The 17,528-nt window shown below is 42.4% G+C and overlaps 1 protein-coding gene across 1 annotated transcript in view; it reads left to right on the forward strand.

Moving 5' to 3' along the window:
- LOC144691682 (suppressor of tumorigenicity 14 protein homolog) overlaps positions 1-17,528 on the forward strand; it is a 79,140-nt gene that overhangs the window by 7,550 nt on the left and 54,062 nt on the right. The window contains exons 5-6 of the mRNA XM_078560013.1: positions 13,994-14,061; positions 17,301-17,500. Coding sequence (XP_078416139.1) covers positions 13,994-14,061; positions 17,301-17,500 — 268 coding nt within the window. The remainder of the gene's footprint in view (positions 1-13,993; positions 14,062-17,300; positions 17,501-17,528) is intronic.

The raw sequence follows: 17,528 nt of genomic DNA on the forward strand, positions 1-17,528 counted from the left end.
AAACTACTTCCACAAGTGATCTCTTACCTTTCATATTTCTTATCTTTATCCAAACTGATTCTACATCTTGCTGATTTGACCTAAGGTCATTTCTTGTTACTGTTCTAATGAGATCCTTAATTTCCACTCCCGCTTCAACTTCCAACTCTAGTATACACACACACACGCATACAGTAAATTGGAGGATAGAAAAAAGAGTTTTACAACCATGGATAGTAACAGTGCAAGAACCATAGAACTAATACTCTGTTATTAGCTCATGTGATTTCCGGAGACCAGAGCCAGAGTCCCAGGAGGGATTCTTTCATGTAGGTGCTCAAATTCAGCTGGCTGAAGACCGGAATTGTAGCGTTCGCATTACAGTTGGTGCTGATATTGCAAATGAAGTAGGTACACAGAGACTGGGTTGGTTCTGCAGGTGATGGTAGGAAATCTTCCAGCAGAGACAGACTTTGAGGAGCAGCCAGCTGTTCTGCCTGGGGTTCTGCTTCTTGGTGGTTTCCTGGTTGGATGTTAAACAGCAGACTGTGAGGCCCAAAGATGTAATGCTAAAACTGTCCTAAAGGCCAGAGGCTTGGGTCATGTGACATGGCCTATTAATGGTTAATTGCAGCTTATCAATCAGTTTCTGTGCTTTTGGCCAGAATTCCATTGTTCCTTCTTAGAAGAGAGATGAGGTGGTTACTAGCATCTCTTCCAGTATAATGAATTTCGATCTCTCTCTATTATGATAGTTCAGGTTAAGGAGCCAGTTTGTCTGCACTTTCTCTGCTTTCATTGATTACAAGGGGTTTGTATAACGAGGTGTGAGATTTCCCAGGCTGAGGGAGGAATTATTTTGTTCTTGTAATTCCTGGTGGTAGCTCTCAGAACAAAGGGCCAGTTCTGTGGCCATGTGGCTTGTAGCAGTCATCTTTTTTGGTTTGGCAGAAAATGCATTTTTTAAACTTGGCAAAAAAATAAAGTTTTGGATTTCTTTTCATGTCATACAGACCCAACACTAGCCTTGGTCACCCTGCAGCCACGTCTCTGTAATGGCTATCAGAAGTGTAATGTGCTCGCAAAGCCTGATCAATGGCTGTGCCCAAACATATGCAAGGGGAGGAAAGTATGTGGTTATTATTGGAGACACAGTTTCCAGTGCAGTCCCACAGTGCAGTCATTTATTCATTTCTGCATTGTGGGTTTTTTTTTGTTTTATTTTTTGCTACCCTATAACTTTATTTGTGCTGGAGAGATTTGGATATTACAAAAGAGCATTTTGGGAACCACCCTCAGTTTGGTTAAGGCTATGGTACCTTTAGCCCTTCCTTCCTACAACTGTGAAGCTGCAACACAAGACTACTTGCATGCCAGACAGCGGAAGCAGCTTGCAACAGAGCTAAGCAATCCCACAACCAATGAATCAGATCAAAGCTCTGCAGTCCACAGGTTCAAGAAGGCGGCTCACTGCCATGCTCTCAAGGGCAATTAGGAATGGGCAAAAAATGGTGGCCTTGCCAGCAACACCCATATCCTGTGAAAGAATATAAAATAACATGCTTTTGAAACCCAGACTTCATAATACCTAATTTCCATTTCCCAATTTACCTTGTCTTTCATTTTATTTTTCTACTTTGTTGGAGTGCTGTTCTGTGAATCTACATCTTGGTTTTTAAATTTGAAAAAGAAATGTTAATACTTTATTTGTGGTGTAGACACAATATTCCAGATGAGGCTGAACCACTGTTTTATACAGGTTTAACATAACTTCCTTACTTTTGTACTCTTATACCCCTACTGATATAACCCAGTATGCCATTTACATTATAAACTGTGCTCTCAACCTGTCCTGCCAGCTTCTATGACTTATACACATAAACACCCATGTCCCTCTACCCCACTTTTTAAAAATTGTGTCTTTTAATTTTCAATTGTCTCTCATCGTTCTTCCTGCCAAAATAAATCACTTCACACTTCACTGCATTAAATTTCATCTGCCACTTGTCCACCCAATTCCACCAGCCTGTCTACGTCCTTTTGAAGTTCTACACCATCCTCTTCACAGCTCAGAATGCTTCCAAGTTTCTTATCACCTATGAATTTTGAAATTGTGCCTTGTAGGTCATTCAGATATATCAGGAAGAACCAGGGTCCTAACATCAATCCTTGGGGAACTCCACTATAAACCTTCCTCCAGTCCGCAAGCAACCGTTCACCACTACTCTTTTGTTTCCTATCACTCAGCCAATTTCATATCCATGTTGCTAGTGTCCCTTTTATTCCATGAGCTCTAACTTTGCTCACAAGTTTGTTGTGCGGAACTTTATCAAATGCCTTTTGGAACTCTATGTACAGCACATCAACAGCATTACCCTCATCAACCATCTCTGTTAGCTCATCAAAAACTTAAACAAATTAGTTAAATATGACTTGCCCATAAGAAATCCATGCTGGCTTTCCTAATTTAACTGGCATTTTAATTTTGCCCTGAATTATAATTTCTAAAAGCTTTCCCACCACTGAGGTTAAACTGACAGGCATGTAGTTGCTGGACTAATCTTTACACCCTTCTTTGAAGAAGGGTGCAACGTTTGCAGTTCTCCATTTCTCTGGCACCACTCTGAGTCTAAAAAAGATAGGAAATTGTAGCCATTTTTTCACAATTTCGGCTCTCACTTCCTTCATTTTTAGATGCATCTCATCTGGTCCTGGTGTCGTATCAACTTGAAGTACAGACAGCCTATCTAATACCTCCTCCTTATCAATTTTAAACCCTTCAAGTGTCTGAATTCCTCCCTCTTTCACCATAATGTGGGCAGCATCTTCTTCCTTGGTAAAGACAGAGGCAAAGTATTCATTTAGTACCTCAGCCATGCCCTCCACCTTAATGCGTAAATCCACTTTATCCACTTTTTAGTCCCTAATCAGCCTCACTCCTCCTCTTACCATCCTTTTTACTATTTAAATGCCAATGGAAGACTTTGGATTCCCTTTTATGTTAGTTGCCAGTCTCTTCTCGCACTCTCTCTGCTTCTCTTATTTGCTTTTTCAATTCCCCTCTGAATCTTCTATGTTCAGCCTGGCTCTCAATTGGATTATTTACCTGACATCCATCATAAGCACACTTTTTCTTCCTCATCTTAATCTTTATCTCTTTCATCACCCAGTGAGCTCTGGATTTGTTTGCCTTACCTTTCCCCTTCATGGGAATATATCTTGACTGAACTTGAACTATCTCTGCTTTAAGGGCAGCCCATTGTTCAGTCACAGTTTTGCCTGCTAATTTTTAATTCCAATTTATCTGTCTCAGATTCAATCTTAGCCCATTGAAGTTGGCTTTCTCCCAGTTAATTATTCTTACTTTGGATTGCTTGCTGTCCTTTTCAGTAGGCAACCTAAGCCCAATGTTACAACGATCAATGTCCCTTAAATGTTCCCCTACTGACACTCGATCCACTTGGCCGAGCTCATTCCCAAGAACCAGGAGTAGCAATGCCTCCTTTCTCATTGAACTGGAACATACTGCGATAGAAAATTCTTTTGAACACACTCTCTAGGATCTCTTTCCTCTCTCTGCCCTTGACACCACTACTATCTCTGTCTATATCCAGATAACTAAAGTCCCCTACAATTCTATAATTCTTTCATTTATCTGTAATTTCCTTGCAAATTTATTCTGCTACATCTTTCCCACTAGTTGCTGTCTTATAGACTACGTTGAGCAATGTGATTGCACCTTTTTTTGTTCCTTAGCTCTAGCCAAATAGATTCTGTTTCTGACCCCTCTGGGACATCCTCTCTCCAGCAGTGCAATGTTCTCCTCTTTACTGGGGTGGCGATGACGTAGTGGTATTGTTGCTTGACTAATAATCCAGAGACCTAGGGTAATGGTCTGGGGACTAGCATTCGAATTCAATAAAAATCTTGAATTAAAAGTTTAATGATGGCCATGAAACCATTGTCCATTGTTATGAAAACCTATCTGGTTCACGAATGCTGCTTAGAGAAGGAAACCTGCCATTCTTGCCTGGCCTACATGTGACCCCAGACCCACAGCAATTGTGGTTGCCTCTTAACTGCCCTCTGAATGGCAGTTGTATTAAACCACTACAGAGCCGCAAAAAAGGAATGAAACCGGACAGACCACCTGGCATCAACCTAGGTACTGGAAACGACAATTGGCAAACTCAGCCCTGTTGACCCTGCAAAGTCCTCCTTACTTACATTTGGGGGGTGGGGGGCTAGTGCCAAAATTGGGAGAGCTGTCTCACAGATTAGTCAAGCAACAGCCTGACATAGTCATCCTCACGGAATCATACCTGAGAGATAATGATGTCCCAGACGCCACCATCACCATCCCTGGGTATGTCCTGTTGCACCAGCAGATAGGCCCAGCGGAGGTGGTGGCACAATGGTATACAGTCGGGAAGGAGTTGCACTAGAGTCCTCAACATCGACTCCGGACCCCTTGGAGTCTCATGAGTAAGGAAACCTCCTGCTGAATACCACATATCGCCCTCCCTCAGCTGATGAATCAGTGGTCCTCTGTGTTGAACACCACTTGGGGGAAGCACTGAGGGTGGCACGGGTGCAGAATGTACTCTGCTTGGGGGACTTCAATGTCCATCACCAAGAGTGGCTTGGTAGCACCACTACTGACCGAGCTGGCCGAGTCCTAAAGGACATAGCTGCGAGACTGGGTCTGCGGCAGATGGTGAGGGAACCAACAAGAAAGAAAAACATACATGACCTCATCCTGCCACAGGTGCATCTGTCCATGACAGTATCGGTAGGAGTGACCACCACAGAGTTGTTGTGGAGACGAAGTCCCGTCTTCACATTAAGGATACCCTCCATCGTGTTGTGTGGCACTACCACCGTGCTAAGTGGGATAGATCTCGAACAGATCAAGCAACTCATGACTGAGCACCCATGAGGTACCCATGGGCCATCAGCAGCAGCAGAATTGTACTCGAACACAATCTGTAACCTCATGGCCTGGCATATCCCCTAATCTACCATTACCATCAAGCCAGGGGATCAACCCTAGTTCAATGAAGAGTGCAGGAGGGCATGCCAGGAGCAGCACCAGGCATCCCTAAAAATGAGGTGTCAACCTGGTGAAGCTATAACACAGGACTACTTGCGTGCCAAACAGCATAAGCAGCAAGTGATAGACAGGGTTAAACGATCCCACAACCAATGGATCAGATCTAAGCTCTGCAGTCCTGCCACATCCAGTCGTGAATGGTGGTGGACAATTAAACAACTCACTGTAGGAGGAGGCTCCACAAATAACCCCATCGTCAATGATGGGGGAGCCCAGCACATCAGTGCAAAAGATAAGGCTGAAGCATTTGCTACAATCCTCAGCCAGACGTGCTGTGTGGGTGATTCATTTTGGTATCCTCCGGAGGTTCCCAACATCACAGATGCCAGTCTTCAGCCAATTGGATTCACCCCATGTGATTTCAGAAACAGCTGAAGACACTGGATACTGCAAAGGCTATGGGCCCTGACAATATTCCGGCAATAGTATTAAAGACTTGTGCTCCAGAACTTGCCACGCCCCGAGCCAAGCTGTTCCAGTACAGCTACAACACTGACATCTACCCAGCTATGTGAAAAATTGTCCAGGTATGTCCTGTACACAAAAAGCAGGACAAATCCAACCCTGCCTATTACTGCCCCATCAGTCTACTCTCAATCATCATTAAAGTAATGGAAGGGGTCATCAACAGTGCTATCAAGTGGCACATGTTTAGCAATAACCTGCTCACTGACGCCCAGTTTCGGTTCCGCCAGGACCACTCAGCTCCTGGCCTCATTACGGCTTTGGTTCAAACATGGACAAAAGAGCTGATTTCCCGAGGTGAGAGTGACTGCCCTTGACATCAAGGCAGCATTTGACCGAGTGTGGTATCAAGGCGCCCTAGCAAAACTGGAGTCAATGGGAATTGGGGGGCAAAACTCTCCACTGTTTGGAGTCATACCTAGCACAAAGGAAGATGGTTGTGGTTGTTGGAGGCCAGTCATCTCAGCTCCACGATATCACTGCAGGAGTTCCTCAGGGTGGTGTCCTAGGTCCAACCATCTTCAGCTGCTCCATCAATGACCTTCCTTCCATCATAAAGTCAAAAGTGGGGATATTTGCTGATGATTGCACAATGTTCAGTACCATTCGTGACTCCTCAAATATTGAAGCAGTCCATGTCTAAATGCAGCAAGACCTGGACAATATCCAGGCTTGGGCTGACAAGTGACAAGTAACATTCATGCCACACGAGTGCCAGGCAATGACCATTTACAACAAGAGAGAATCTAACCATCGCCCCTTGACATTCAGTGGCATTACTGTCACTGAATCCCCCACTATCAACATCCTGGGAGTTACCATTGACCAGAAACTGAACTGGATGAGCCATATAAATACTGTGGCTACAAGAGCAGGTCAGAGGCTAGGAATCCTGCGATGAGTAACTCACCTCCTGACTCCCCAAAGCCTGTCCACCATCTACAAGGCACAGGTCAGGAGTGTGATGGAATACTCCCCACTTGCCTGGATGAGTGCAGCTCCCACAACACTCAAGAAGCTTCATACAATCCAGGACAAAGCAGCCCGCTTGATTGGCACCACATCCACAAGCATTCACTCCCTCCACCACCGTTGCACAGTAGCAGCAGTATGTATCATCTTCAAAATGCACCACTGGAATTCACCAAGGCTCCTTAGACAGCATCTTCCAAACCCATGACCATTATCATCTAGAAGGACAAGGGCGGCAGATAGGTGGGATCACCACCACCTGGAAGTCCCCCTCAAATTCACTTACCTTCCTGACTTGGAAATATATTGGCATTCCTTCACTGTCACTGGGTCAAAATCCTGGAACTCCCTTCCTAACAGCACTGTGGATGTACATACACCACATGGACTGCAGTGGTTCAAGAAGATGACTCACCACCACCTTCTCAAGGGCAACTAGGGATGGACAATAAATGTTGGCCCAGCCAGTGAAGCCCACAGCCTGTGAATGAATTAAAAAAATCAATACTTCCACCCGGCCTCTTTTACTTTCCTTTTCAGAACATCTTGTATCCAGGAATATTTAATACCCAGTTCTGCCCTTCTTTGAGTCAGGTCTCTGTTATCACCACAACATCATAATTCCATGTGTCATTGTTACCAATGTGGACCACATCCGTTGGCTGTTCACCCTCCCCCCTAAGGGTGCCCTGCAGCCATTTGGTGACATCCTTGAGCCTAGCGCAAGGAAGGTAACATACCAACCTGCATTCACATCGGGAACTGCACAAATGCCTGTCTGTTCCCCTAACTGAGCCAGCCATGGTGTCACTGACTTAGCCCTGGCAGCACTCCCCAGATGAACCATCACTTTCATCAGTATTCAGAACTGAAAACTGGTTAGAGAGTAAGGTGCACTCAGGGGACTCCTGCACTACCCGCTGTTGAAGTGGGTTTAAACTAACTTAGCAGGTGGATAGGAACCAGGACGCAGCATTAGGAAGGGTAAACAAGTGCATAAAGGATTGGGAGTTGCCCTGTACAGATAACACTAGAGTCAGAAATACAGGATAGTAAGTTTTTAGCTGGGATCAGCCTGAGTGAAATACAGTGAGGTCTAATTTGGGTATAGAGGGTTTTTTTTATTTGTATGGTTGGGGAAGCAGTTATAGTTTGATGTCAAGGTTAACAATCCATTCAATGGCTTCAGCTGACACAGTGTGCATGGTTGGGTGAATGGATCTCTCAGGGCAGAAGTTCAGTATATGGGTGATGGTCTGACTTGGGCGGCCACAGTCACAATCTGAGCTGTTCCTCGTGTTGCACTTGTGGAGCAAATGGCCCCATCATCCCTGATCTGTCCTCGACCAGTTGAGGGTTGTCCAGATTTTCCGTGATAGATTGAAACCTGGAACTTCACCACTCAGGTCAGTTATCAGGTTGCAGTTGGTGATGTTTGCAGTCAGTCAGGTGGTGGGGCTGTCATCAGTTTGTAGAGTGTGGAGTATGTTCCAGTAGGGTTGATAAGATTTCAGTTGCGTGCATGGCTTTTTTGAGGTTTTGTGTCAATGGGTGTGCTTCGTTAGCTGCCAATCAGTGGTATTCTTTCAGGAAGATGTTTTCCCTGTGGCCATCAGGAAGTTCAATATGTGCTAATACAGGAACCAACTCAAGCTGTGTTGGTCTTAATGTCCCAGAAATAATTCTCATGGCTTCTGGAGGTGGATATCTGCCATGTTTATGTGGCAGCACCTGAGCCAGGGTGAGCTGAGCAGCTGTACTGTGCTGTTGGGTAGACCCGTGTTGCAAATATCTAGTTCATGGTTCATGTGTTTTTGTATATAACGTTTAGTTTTAACAATTAAAGTTTTAACTGTAGAAAATGGGGAATGCAACGTAAACAAGCTGGGAGGTTATTACACTTAAAAGGTCAGAAAAGAAGAATTAGAGCTATAAAACAGCAGTGGAGAAAATTAAACATGATTTAATTGAAAACAGAAACTGAAAATGGAAATAGAAAGGAGGAACATAGAAAGGCATCTGAACCTCCCTGTGGAAATAAAAACTGAACCTGAGATTTGGAAACCAGAACTGCTGGACAGACTGAAACTGGTTGAGGCTATATAAAGTTATGCAGAGCCATCCAAATAGTAGTTGCTGCTTGGAACTGGTGTGTGAAGTTTGCAGTTTACTGAGAGAAGATAGCCAGAGTAAATGACAGATAGACCTGCACTGTAAGCAGAGTAAAATACTAGCTTCATCATTCACCGAGTGGAATGTGGTTGAGGCTTAATCTCAGTTAAATGTTGTGAGGGAACAGAAGCTGAAAAATTGCCTAGCTTCAAACTAGTGGAAGAACCTACAGTGGTCCCCACAGAGCCTTGTGGTAAAGAAAGCAACCAGCAGAGCAGCTTGGAAGAAAAGGAAAAGCATCCAGAACAAGGGATTGAAGTATCCACAGTCAGGTGGTAGTAAATAAATGTCTTACCTCTGAGAATAGCTGGAACTGAGGAGAAGGAAAAAATAGTTTCCAGTGGACTGTGGCATACTTCTGGGTGGTTCCAACAGAAGTAAATAGCTCTAAGATATCATTAAGTATAAGAAAATTCTTGGGGGAAGGTAAGAAGTAAAACTGAGTGCATAACATGCGTAGTTATAAACAATATTAAGTTAATGGTGCTGTTTTTGTATTATATACAACAATAAAGCTTGTGTTTTTGCTAAATAAAAAGAAACCTCATGACGTAGTTCTGTTGGTTAAAATGAGGTGTTTGGATTTCTCTTTAAATGTGAACAGTCTCTAACTGGACCGTAACACCAGGGTGAGTAAAGCAGCGCGCAGTGTGTTGGCTCTGCTTTCTCGGTTGGCACCCGCCAGTTGCTGTACACTATACACCTTTGTCTTGACCTTGGCTGCAGTGTCCTGGAGGCATTGCCAGTAGGTCAGTGTATGGTCAAGAATAATGCCAAAAAATTTTGGCAGTGGGTCGTGGGTGAGTAGTCGGCCACAGAACTGGAAATGAAGTTCTTCTCTGGCCTTCAAGTTGCTCAGGTGGAAGGCTGAACCAACACCTACAGTTTTGGCATTGTTTGGTCAAAGTCTCCACTTTCTGAAATAGGGTTCCAAAGGGTTTAGAGTGCATGTATGTAATTGCATGGAACATGGTAGATAAGGTTGGTGAGCTGCAGGCACAAATAGCCACTTGGGAATATGATGTTGCAGCGATAATGGGAATCTGGCTCACAAAGAGGCTGATCAAGCTACTAAATATCCCTGGATTCAAGGTGTTTAGGAAAGAAAGTGAAGTAGGAAGGGAGGAGGGGTGGCACTAGTGACTAAGGAGATTATCATAGTGTTTGAGAGAAAGGATGTCCTGGAGCAATCAAGGGCAGAGTTTATTTGGTTAGAGTTAAGAAACAATGGAGGTGCTTTACACTACTGGGTGTATTCTGTGGGCCACCATCTAATGGGAAAGATACAGAAGAACAAATTTGCTGTGAAATTAGAGAGGATCAATAAATACAGAACATTGACAACAGATTATCTTAATATAAACTGGGATAAGAATAGTGTACAGGACAGAAAGGGAGAAAAGTTTCTGAAGTATGTTCAGGAGAATTTTCTTGATCAGTACGTTTTCCACCCAATGAGGAAGGAAGCTTTGCTGGATCTGGTTCTGGGGAATGAGGTAGCTCAAGTGATTCAAGTGGGTCAAGTGTCAGAAGGGAAAAATTAAGGAACAGTGATTATACTATCATGAGGTTTAAATTAGCGATGGAAAAAGACAAGGAGCAATCTAGAGTAAAAATACATTATTAGAGGAAGGCCTTAAATAGGTTGATAATAGACCTGTCCTGGGTAAATTGGAATGAAAGATTGACAGACAAAACTGTAACTGAACAATGGGTTACCTTTAAAGAGGAGATGGTTCAGGCACTGTCAAGATACATTCCTAGAAGGGGGAAAGGTAGGACAACCAAAGCCAGAGCTCCCTGTATGACGAAAAAGATAGAGAGTAAGATGAAACAGATAAAGATTGCCTGTGACAGATGTCAGGTTGATGATAAAAGTGAGAACCAGGATGAATATAGAAAGTTCGGAGGGACAGTGAAAAGGAAAATAAAAGAAGCAAAGAGAGAGTATGAGAAGAGACTGGCAACTGACATAAAGTGGGCTCCCAAAGTCTTCTATAGGATATAAGTAGTTAAAGTGCAGTATGAGGAGGGGGGAACACATTAGGGACCAAAAAGGGATGTATGCATGTCGGCAGAGGGCATGGCTGAGGTATTAAATGAATGCTCTGCATCTACCTTTACCAAGGAAGAAGCCGCTGTGATGGAGGAGGTGGTTGAGATACTGGATGGGCTAAAACAGATAAAGAGGAGGTATTAGAAAGGCTGACTGTGCTTAGAGTTGATAAGTTATCAGGTCCAGATGGATGCATCCAAGAATGCTGAGGGAATTAATGGCAGAAATTGTGGAGGCACTGGCCATAATCTTCCAATCCTCCTTAGACCTGGTGGTGGTGCCAGATGACCGGAGAATTGCAAATGTTACACCCTTGTTCAAAAATGGTATAAGAATAAACACAGCAACTATAGGCCAGTCAGTTGAATCTTGGGTTGATGAGGCTAATGTGGTTTAAGTGGTGTATATGGACTTCCAAAAGACATTAGATAAAGTGTCACATATTGCCAGCAAAATTGAGACCTATGGAATAAAAATACCAGTGGCAGCATGGATATGAAGTTGGCTGAGTGAAAGAAAACATAGGGTAGTGGTAAATTGTTTTTCAGACTGGAGGAAGGTATACAGTAGGGTTCCCCATGGGTTAGTACTAGGACCACTGCTTTTATTGATATGACTTAGGCTTGGAGGTATTGGGCACAATTTCAAAATTTGTGAATCACACAAAAGTTGGAAGTATTGTGAACTGTGTGGTGGATAGTGATAGCTTTCAAGAGGATGTAGACAGGCTGGCGGAATAGGGGGACAAATGGCAGATGAAATTTAATACAGAGAAATGTGAAGTGATGTAGTTGATAACAAGAATGAGGAGAAGCACTATAAAGCAAGGAACACAATTCTAAAGAGGGTGCAGTACCAGAGAGACTTGGGGTATATGTGCACAAATTGGGTGACAGGGCTTGTTGAAAAAGTGATTAATGAGGCACACAGGATTCTGGGCTTTATACATAGAGTACAAACTCAAGGAGGTTATGATGAACCTTTATAAAACATTGGTTTGGCCTCAACTGGAATATTGTCCCATATTCTGCACACCATACTTAGGAAGAATGTGAAGACTATGGACAATGCAGAAAAGATTTATGAGAATGTTTCTAGGAATGAGGTTATAAGAATAGATTCGAGAAACTCAGATTGTTCTCCTTAGAGGAGAGAAGGTTGAGAGGAAATTTGACCAAAGTGTTCAAAATCATGAGGGGTTTAGACAAGGTTGAGAGAAACTGTTTCCTTTGGCAGAGGAGTTGAGAACCAATGGGCACAGATTTATGGTGTTTAACTAAAGAACGAGAGGCAACATGAGAGAACCTTTTTTTTTGGCCCAGTCAGTGGTTAGGATCTGGATTGCACTGCCTGAGAGGTTGGTAGGGGCACATTCAATTGTGACTTACAAAATGCACCTGAAGATAAAAATGTGAATGGGGAAAGAGTGGAGGTGTGGGACTGGCTGAATTGCTCTTGCAGAGCACTAGTACGCTCTCGCCGGGCCAAATGGCTACCTTCTGTGCTGTTCTTTGATTCCAATGGCCATGAATTATCCATCCCTCAACCCCATGTAGGTTGGGTAACTGCTGTAGGAAGGAGAAATATGCTCCCCAGTGATTAAGTGAAACTCTGGTCATGATGGACGACAAAGGACTGTTCAGAATAGCTGGATTTAAATTTCATCTGCCATTTGTCCCCCTATTCCCCTCTCACTGAGGTGGAAGGTTAGTGCTTGGTGATGAATTACACTACCCTAACCTAGGGACATAAGAATTGTGACCTATTTGAAGGAAGAGTAGCTTCTCTCCACATGGAAATAAAATCTGAAGGTGTGTGAAGTTTGGGGACGGGGCGGGTGTGGTTTCAGGGAGGCAGAGCCTCTGCAAGTGAGCTTTTGGTGGCTTGGAGGTGGAAATCTGTTTCACCCCACTGAAAACACCAGCAGTGGTTGCTTTGAACTTCACCAAAAGTAATTTTGACTCCTGACCTTTGGAGATCCAGTCCTGAATATTGACCTGGATGCTGAGATGGGTCCCACTTTGTCAAAATTGGACAGGGGATTGATTAGAATATAAAATTTGTGACAAGGTCAAGGTTTTTTTTGGACACCACTGTGACTGGCTTAAAAGATGTGAAAATCATCCAAAATATGAAGAGATTAATCAATGATGTATTTTAATTTGGATAAATATAAGGTTATGCACATTTAAGAAGAAAATACAAAATGTAGACATATATTAATAAAGATGTAAATAAAACATTTTTGGGTGTAAGCATGTTCATGCATTTTTATAAGATTTCCCTGACTTGTCCGCTAATGTTAAAGCAGAAAAGCAAAAGAACCCCTGCAGATGTTCACTTTTATGTGTTCAAGTTCCATTTCTGGATCTAGACACGAGAGTGTAGTTCCACAGAAGTTTAAATGCTTACCTACTGACATTAAGGAAAACAAGTGGGAGAATCTCAGTGGAAAGTTACCCCTGTTTTCTGGAATGACACTCCAGTGCAATACTGAGAGAGTTCTGCACAAATAGAAGTGTCATTCTTTGGTTGTGAAGTTAACTAGAATCTCTGTCCATTTGGGTAGACTTTAAAGGTAGGGTTGGATGGGGTAAAATGAGTTTTTTTTATTGAGTAGCGTAGGCCTATATTCTCTGGAGTTTAGAAGAACGAGAGATTATGCCTTTGAAATGTATAAAATTCTTGGAGGGCTTGATAAGGTAGATGCTGATAAGCTCTTCTTCTGAACAGGAGAGTCGAGAACTGGGTGTCATTGCCTCAATATGACCAGTTGACCACTTAAGAGTGAGTGGGAAGAAATTTCTTCACTCAGATAGTTATGAATCTTTGGAATTTTCTATCCCAGAAGGCGGTGGATGCTCAGTCATTGAGGCAAGGGATCTGGGGATCGGGCAGCAAAATGGAGTTGAGGTAGATGATGATCCATTCTCTTATTGAATGGTGGAATAGGCTTGGGAGGCCCTATGCCCTATTGCTCCTATTTTTTATGAATGTCCATATATTTATCTGAAACTTGGTTAAAAAAACCAACCATACTTTTAATTAGAGGAAGGATTAAAAATGAACATGACTCAGTACTTAAATAAAATTATATTTACCTGGGACATTTGATTGCCTCTAACAGAGATTGAATGCACTGGTTTGAATCCATGATAGGGCAAACTGAACAAAACTTATCAAAAGAAATGGCCCTCATTCATTCCATACTTTCTTACTCGCTCTTCAACTGTTAGTTTTCAGAACTGTATGAACCATCTATATTGGGAAAATATTATCTGAAATCTGTCATCACTGCATTTAGGTGAGTACAGGAGTATTTTAAATTCTTTTGTATAATTCTGAGTCAGTTTTGTTCTGTGTTTATTGAAATTCAAATTTATTTTTAAGCAAGGTATAATCCATAATTAATTGATAATGTAAATGTGTTTTATGTTAAAAACCACCAATTTATGTTATACAGCTAAACATTTATCTATACACTGTTGCGATCAGGTGAGGAGAGATGGAATGGCTCCTCTCGTTTCCCATTCCTCATTTGATCTCGACAGATTTTCCTTAAAGGATATGTTTGCCAATTCAGTGAGTGTTTAACAGTTTACGTGTTGTCATTGTAAAAGGCACAAACAGACAGGTTTCCTTGAGTTTTTCTTTAAAAGAAAAAGAGGATAGTTTTTATTATACTTAATCCAGACTAAATAAAATAATAAAAATGCTCCAATTTTCAAGCATGCACACTCAGGTTCACATATGCAAAAATAGATTATAAAATGTGATGATAGATTAAGTGATATTTTGTAAAATCTATTAAAGGTTAAATTTATATGGTTCTCATGAGTGGATGCCTTGGGCAGATCCAGGGTAGCTTGGTGGTCCTTTTGGTTTTGGTGTTGAGGTGGTTGACGATTTATCTTTTCTTCTGAGGCAGAAGCTAATGGGTTGAGTTTTTAAAAAAATCTGACTGAGGCACATCGATAGTCAAACAGCAGACAGGGTTTGAGCTTGTAAGATAGTTAGGGAGAGAGAGGGAGGCCCACACAGGGATGTTACCACTTTGGCATCTTTTCTGCTTCTGTCTCTGGCCTGGAGAAAAGAGTTTCTTAAAACCTGACCAGGAGATCTGGCCCTCAGAAATTAGAAATTAAGAAATAATTTGGTATAGCCCAGCATACATATTAAAAATATTTCATTGCATTTGTCTGAAAAATATCTATCCTATAAAGTATCACGTCACATGAGTGCTCTGCCCAAAGGCAGGTCCTTGGTACATTGTTTGCTGATGCTTCATCCTGAGCTGGTTTTTTGGTAATTTTTTGTCAGTGGTGGTTTGCCATTGCCTTCCGCTCTTGAGCAGGGCAAGGAGGCAGGTCCCAAGTCTACCTCAGCCGGAACGGGAATCGATCCAATGCTGGTGGCGTAGTTCTGAATCATATGTTAGTTAAATGAACGAACCAGCACCCATCCATAAAGTATACCTACAAAATTGTACTCTCTAAATGAAGTGCATAAGAGGCATGATAAGACATCACTTCACATGTTTATCTTAGAACAAAACTATGTTTACCATGGCAAAGTAATAAATCCCAAGTGTTCTACATAAATACAAACTTTAACAAGACAAATTAATGATGGAATCACCTGAGCCAATAGTACCAGTTGGCAATTGACCCATTGGGCCATATCTAACGTTATGCTCATTTTGGTCCGGGAAGGCCAAAGAAAAACACCTGATTTAAAACAAAATAAAATTCCCTTGATAATGATGTACTGATCCAAGGTCCAAGTTCTGTGCTACTCTACCAATACCTGTACATTTGCTTCTGGATCAAGATTTTTCCATCCACCCTACATTGATTTTTGGACAAACTAGGGTGGTGTTGGAGGGGCAGAGATGTTACTGTAAAATGGATGTCAATGTCCTTCTCCAGATCCCTATCTGTTCCCATGACCCTCCTAGTTCCTGATAGAAGTGGCTGGTGATGTACAATGCACCCATACATTGATCGGTGTGCTTTAGTGGTGCTGCAAAGATGAAAGTACATTGTGGTGTCCAGGTTTGAATTTTAAAAACAAAGCATATCTAGGCAATCGCAGCTATGATACCAAATTCAAAAATGTTAAACTGTTGAACTTGCAACTCAAGACTGGGAACAATGCTATAATGAGGCAGGCTTCTGAAGCCTGTTATAGCCTGTCATCCATCCTGCAGGAGACTTAGCCAGAGAAGGCCAGAATTATGCAAATAGTACCCTAGACCACAAAATTGGCAAGGATCGGGCTCATCTTTGTGATGTGCTGGAGATCTGCCCTGCTGAAGATACAGCCCATTTCTGTAAAAGCAGAAAATCTAGACTCTAGTATTAAAACAAACTAATCAGCCACACTCTTAATGCATATATAATACATTCTACATGAAACAAATAGTCAAATATCAATAAAGTAGTTTTTTTGTGTATAAAATGCAAAATGATGACTGTTAGGCATTGTAGCAAATCTACCTGGCTTTATCAATATAAGGGAATACCATTAGTTTGAGAGGAGATGGTAAGACATTAAGCCATTGGCATATTCCTATTTTATCACAAGTCCATGATTTCAAAGGCCAGAACTGTACTGTGTGGTGGTCCCATTTCTTCCTGATTGCATTTTCTTCTAGGCTGTCCCAGGCTCTGGTGTCTCTGCTTCCTACCAGTTAGTGCAAGATCTCAGGCATCAACTCTGATCTCTTCACTCCATCCCAGCCCTGGACTCCTCTCCCCTCCTTGCCCCTTGCAGCCCAGTCCCTGACTTCTGGAGTAGGCTAAGCACATACTGTGCTCCAGCCCCTTACCTTATTGCCTTTCACTGACATATATTGAAGTCAATCTTGAATGCAGAAATTTGTTGCTGGGGCTATGGTTATGGCTCCAGCAAAACAGCAAGAGGATCACCAGGTCTTTTGTACAGATTGGCCTTCCTGTCTAATTGTACCCAACCTTTGCCCTTCTGGCTCTCATCTCTGCCTCCTACCCACCCCTCCCGGCCAAACCCCTCCACGCCCACTTACTGCTTCATATCCAGAGAAAAGTAATAATCATTTCTGTGATGGTGAGGGGTTGAAGTGCCAAGTTTGTTTTTCTAAGACTTCATGGGAAGTGAGAGGAAAAGAAGTGCATGAAAGTAATACCGAAAGGAGAGAGGGAAATTGAGACAGTGCGTGGCGAACATACTTTTAGAAAGATTGAGAAAAAAATGCAGAGACCAACTGAGAAATAGAGGTGACAATGAGAGAAACTCAAATGGATTAAGAAAAAGGAAGATGGAAAAAGTGGAAGATAAAGAGAAAAACAAAAGGAACACATATTGGGAGCTTGAGTATGTGCCTAAATTCCTAAAAGGTGCTACTGATATGCAAAGCTCAGTATCAGGGACATGGAGGGTGAGAATATGCAGCTAGCATTTGGTCACTAGTTTCTATGTCGATTCTGCCTGGTGAATGAAGTTGTTTTCAGTTGCATTCATGTGAAAGTTCTGACACCCATTGCTCTTCTGTTGCTGTTGCAGTGAAGGAGAAGAAGGGCTCCGGGCTTATTATTGGAGTAAATTCTCAGCTCCAGAGAATATAGCACACTACATCAAAAATGCAACCACATCTAACTTGCAACAAGTTAATGGCAAAAAGCTGAAAGTGCCCATGGCAAACTCTTCTGAAGAGATATCCTCCGCCGAAGAAGATTTTGATGTTTACACAGTTGAACAGTTTGGTAGTGTTTCTCTTTATGCAAATTGAAG

The sequence above is a fragment of the Cetorhinus maximus genome, chromosome 16 (genome assembly GCF_964194155.1).
Source record: "Cetorhinus maximus chromosome 16, sCetMax3.hap1.1, whole genome shotgun sequence".
Classification (NCBI taxonomy): Eukaryota; Metazoa; Chordata; class Chondrichthyes; order Lamniformes; family Cetorhinidae; genus Cetorhinus; species Cetorhinus maximus.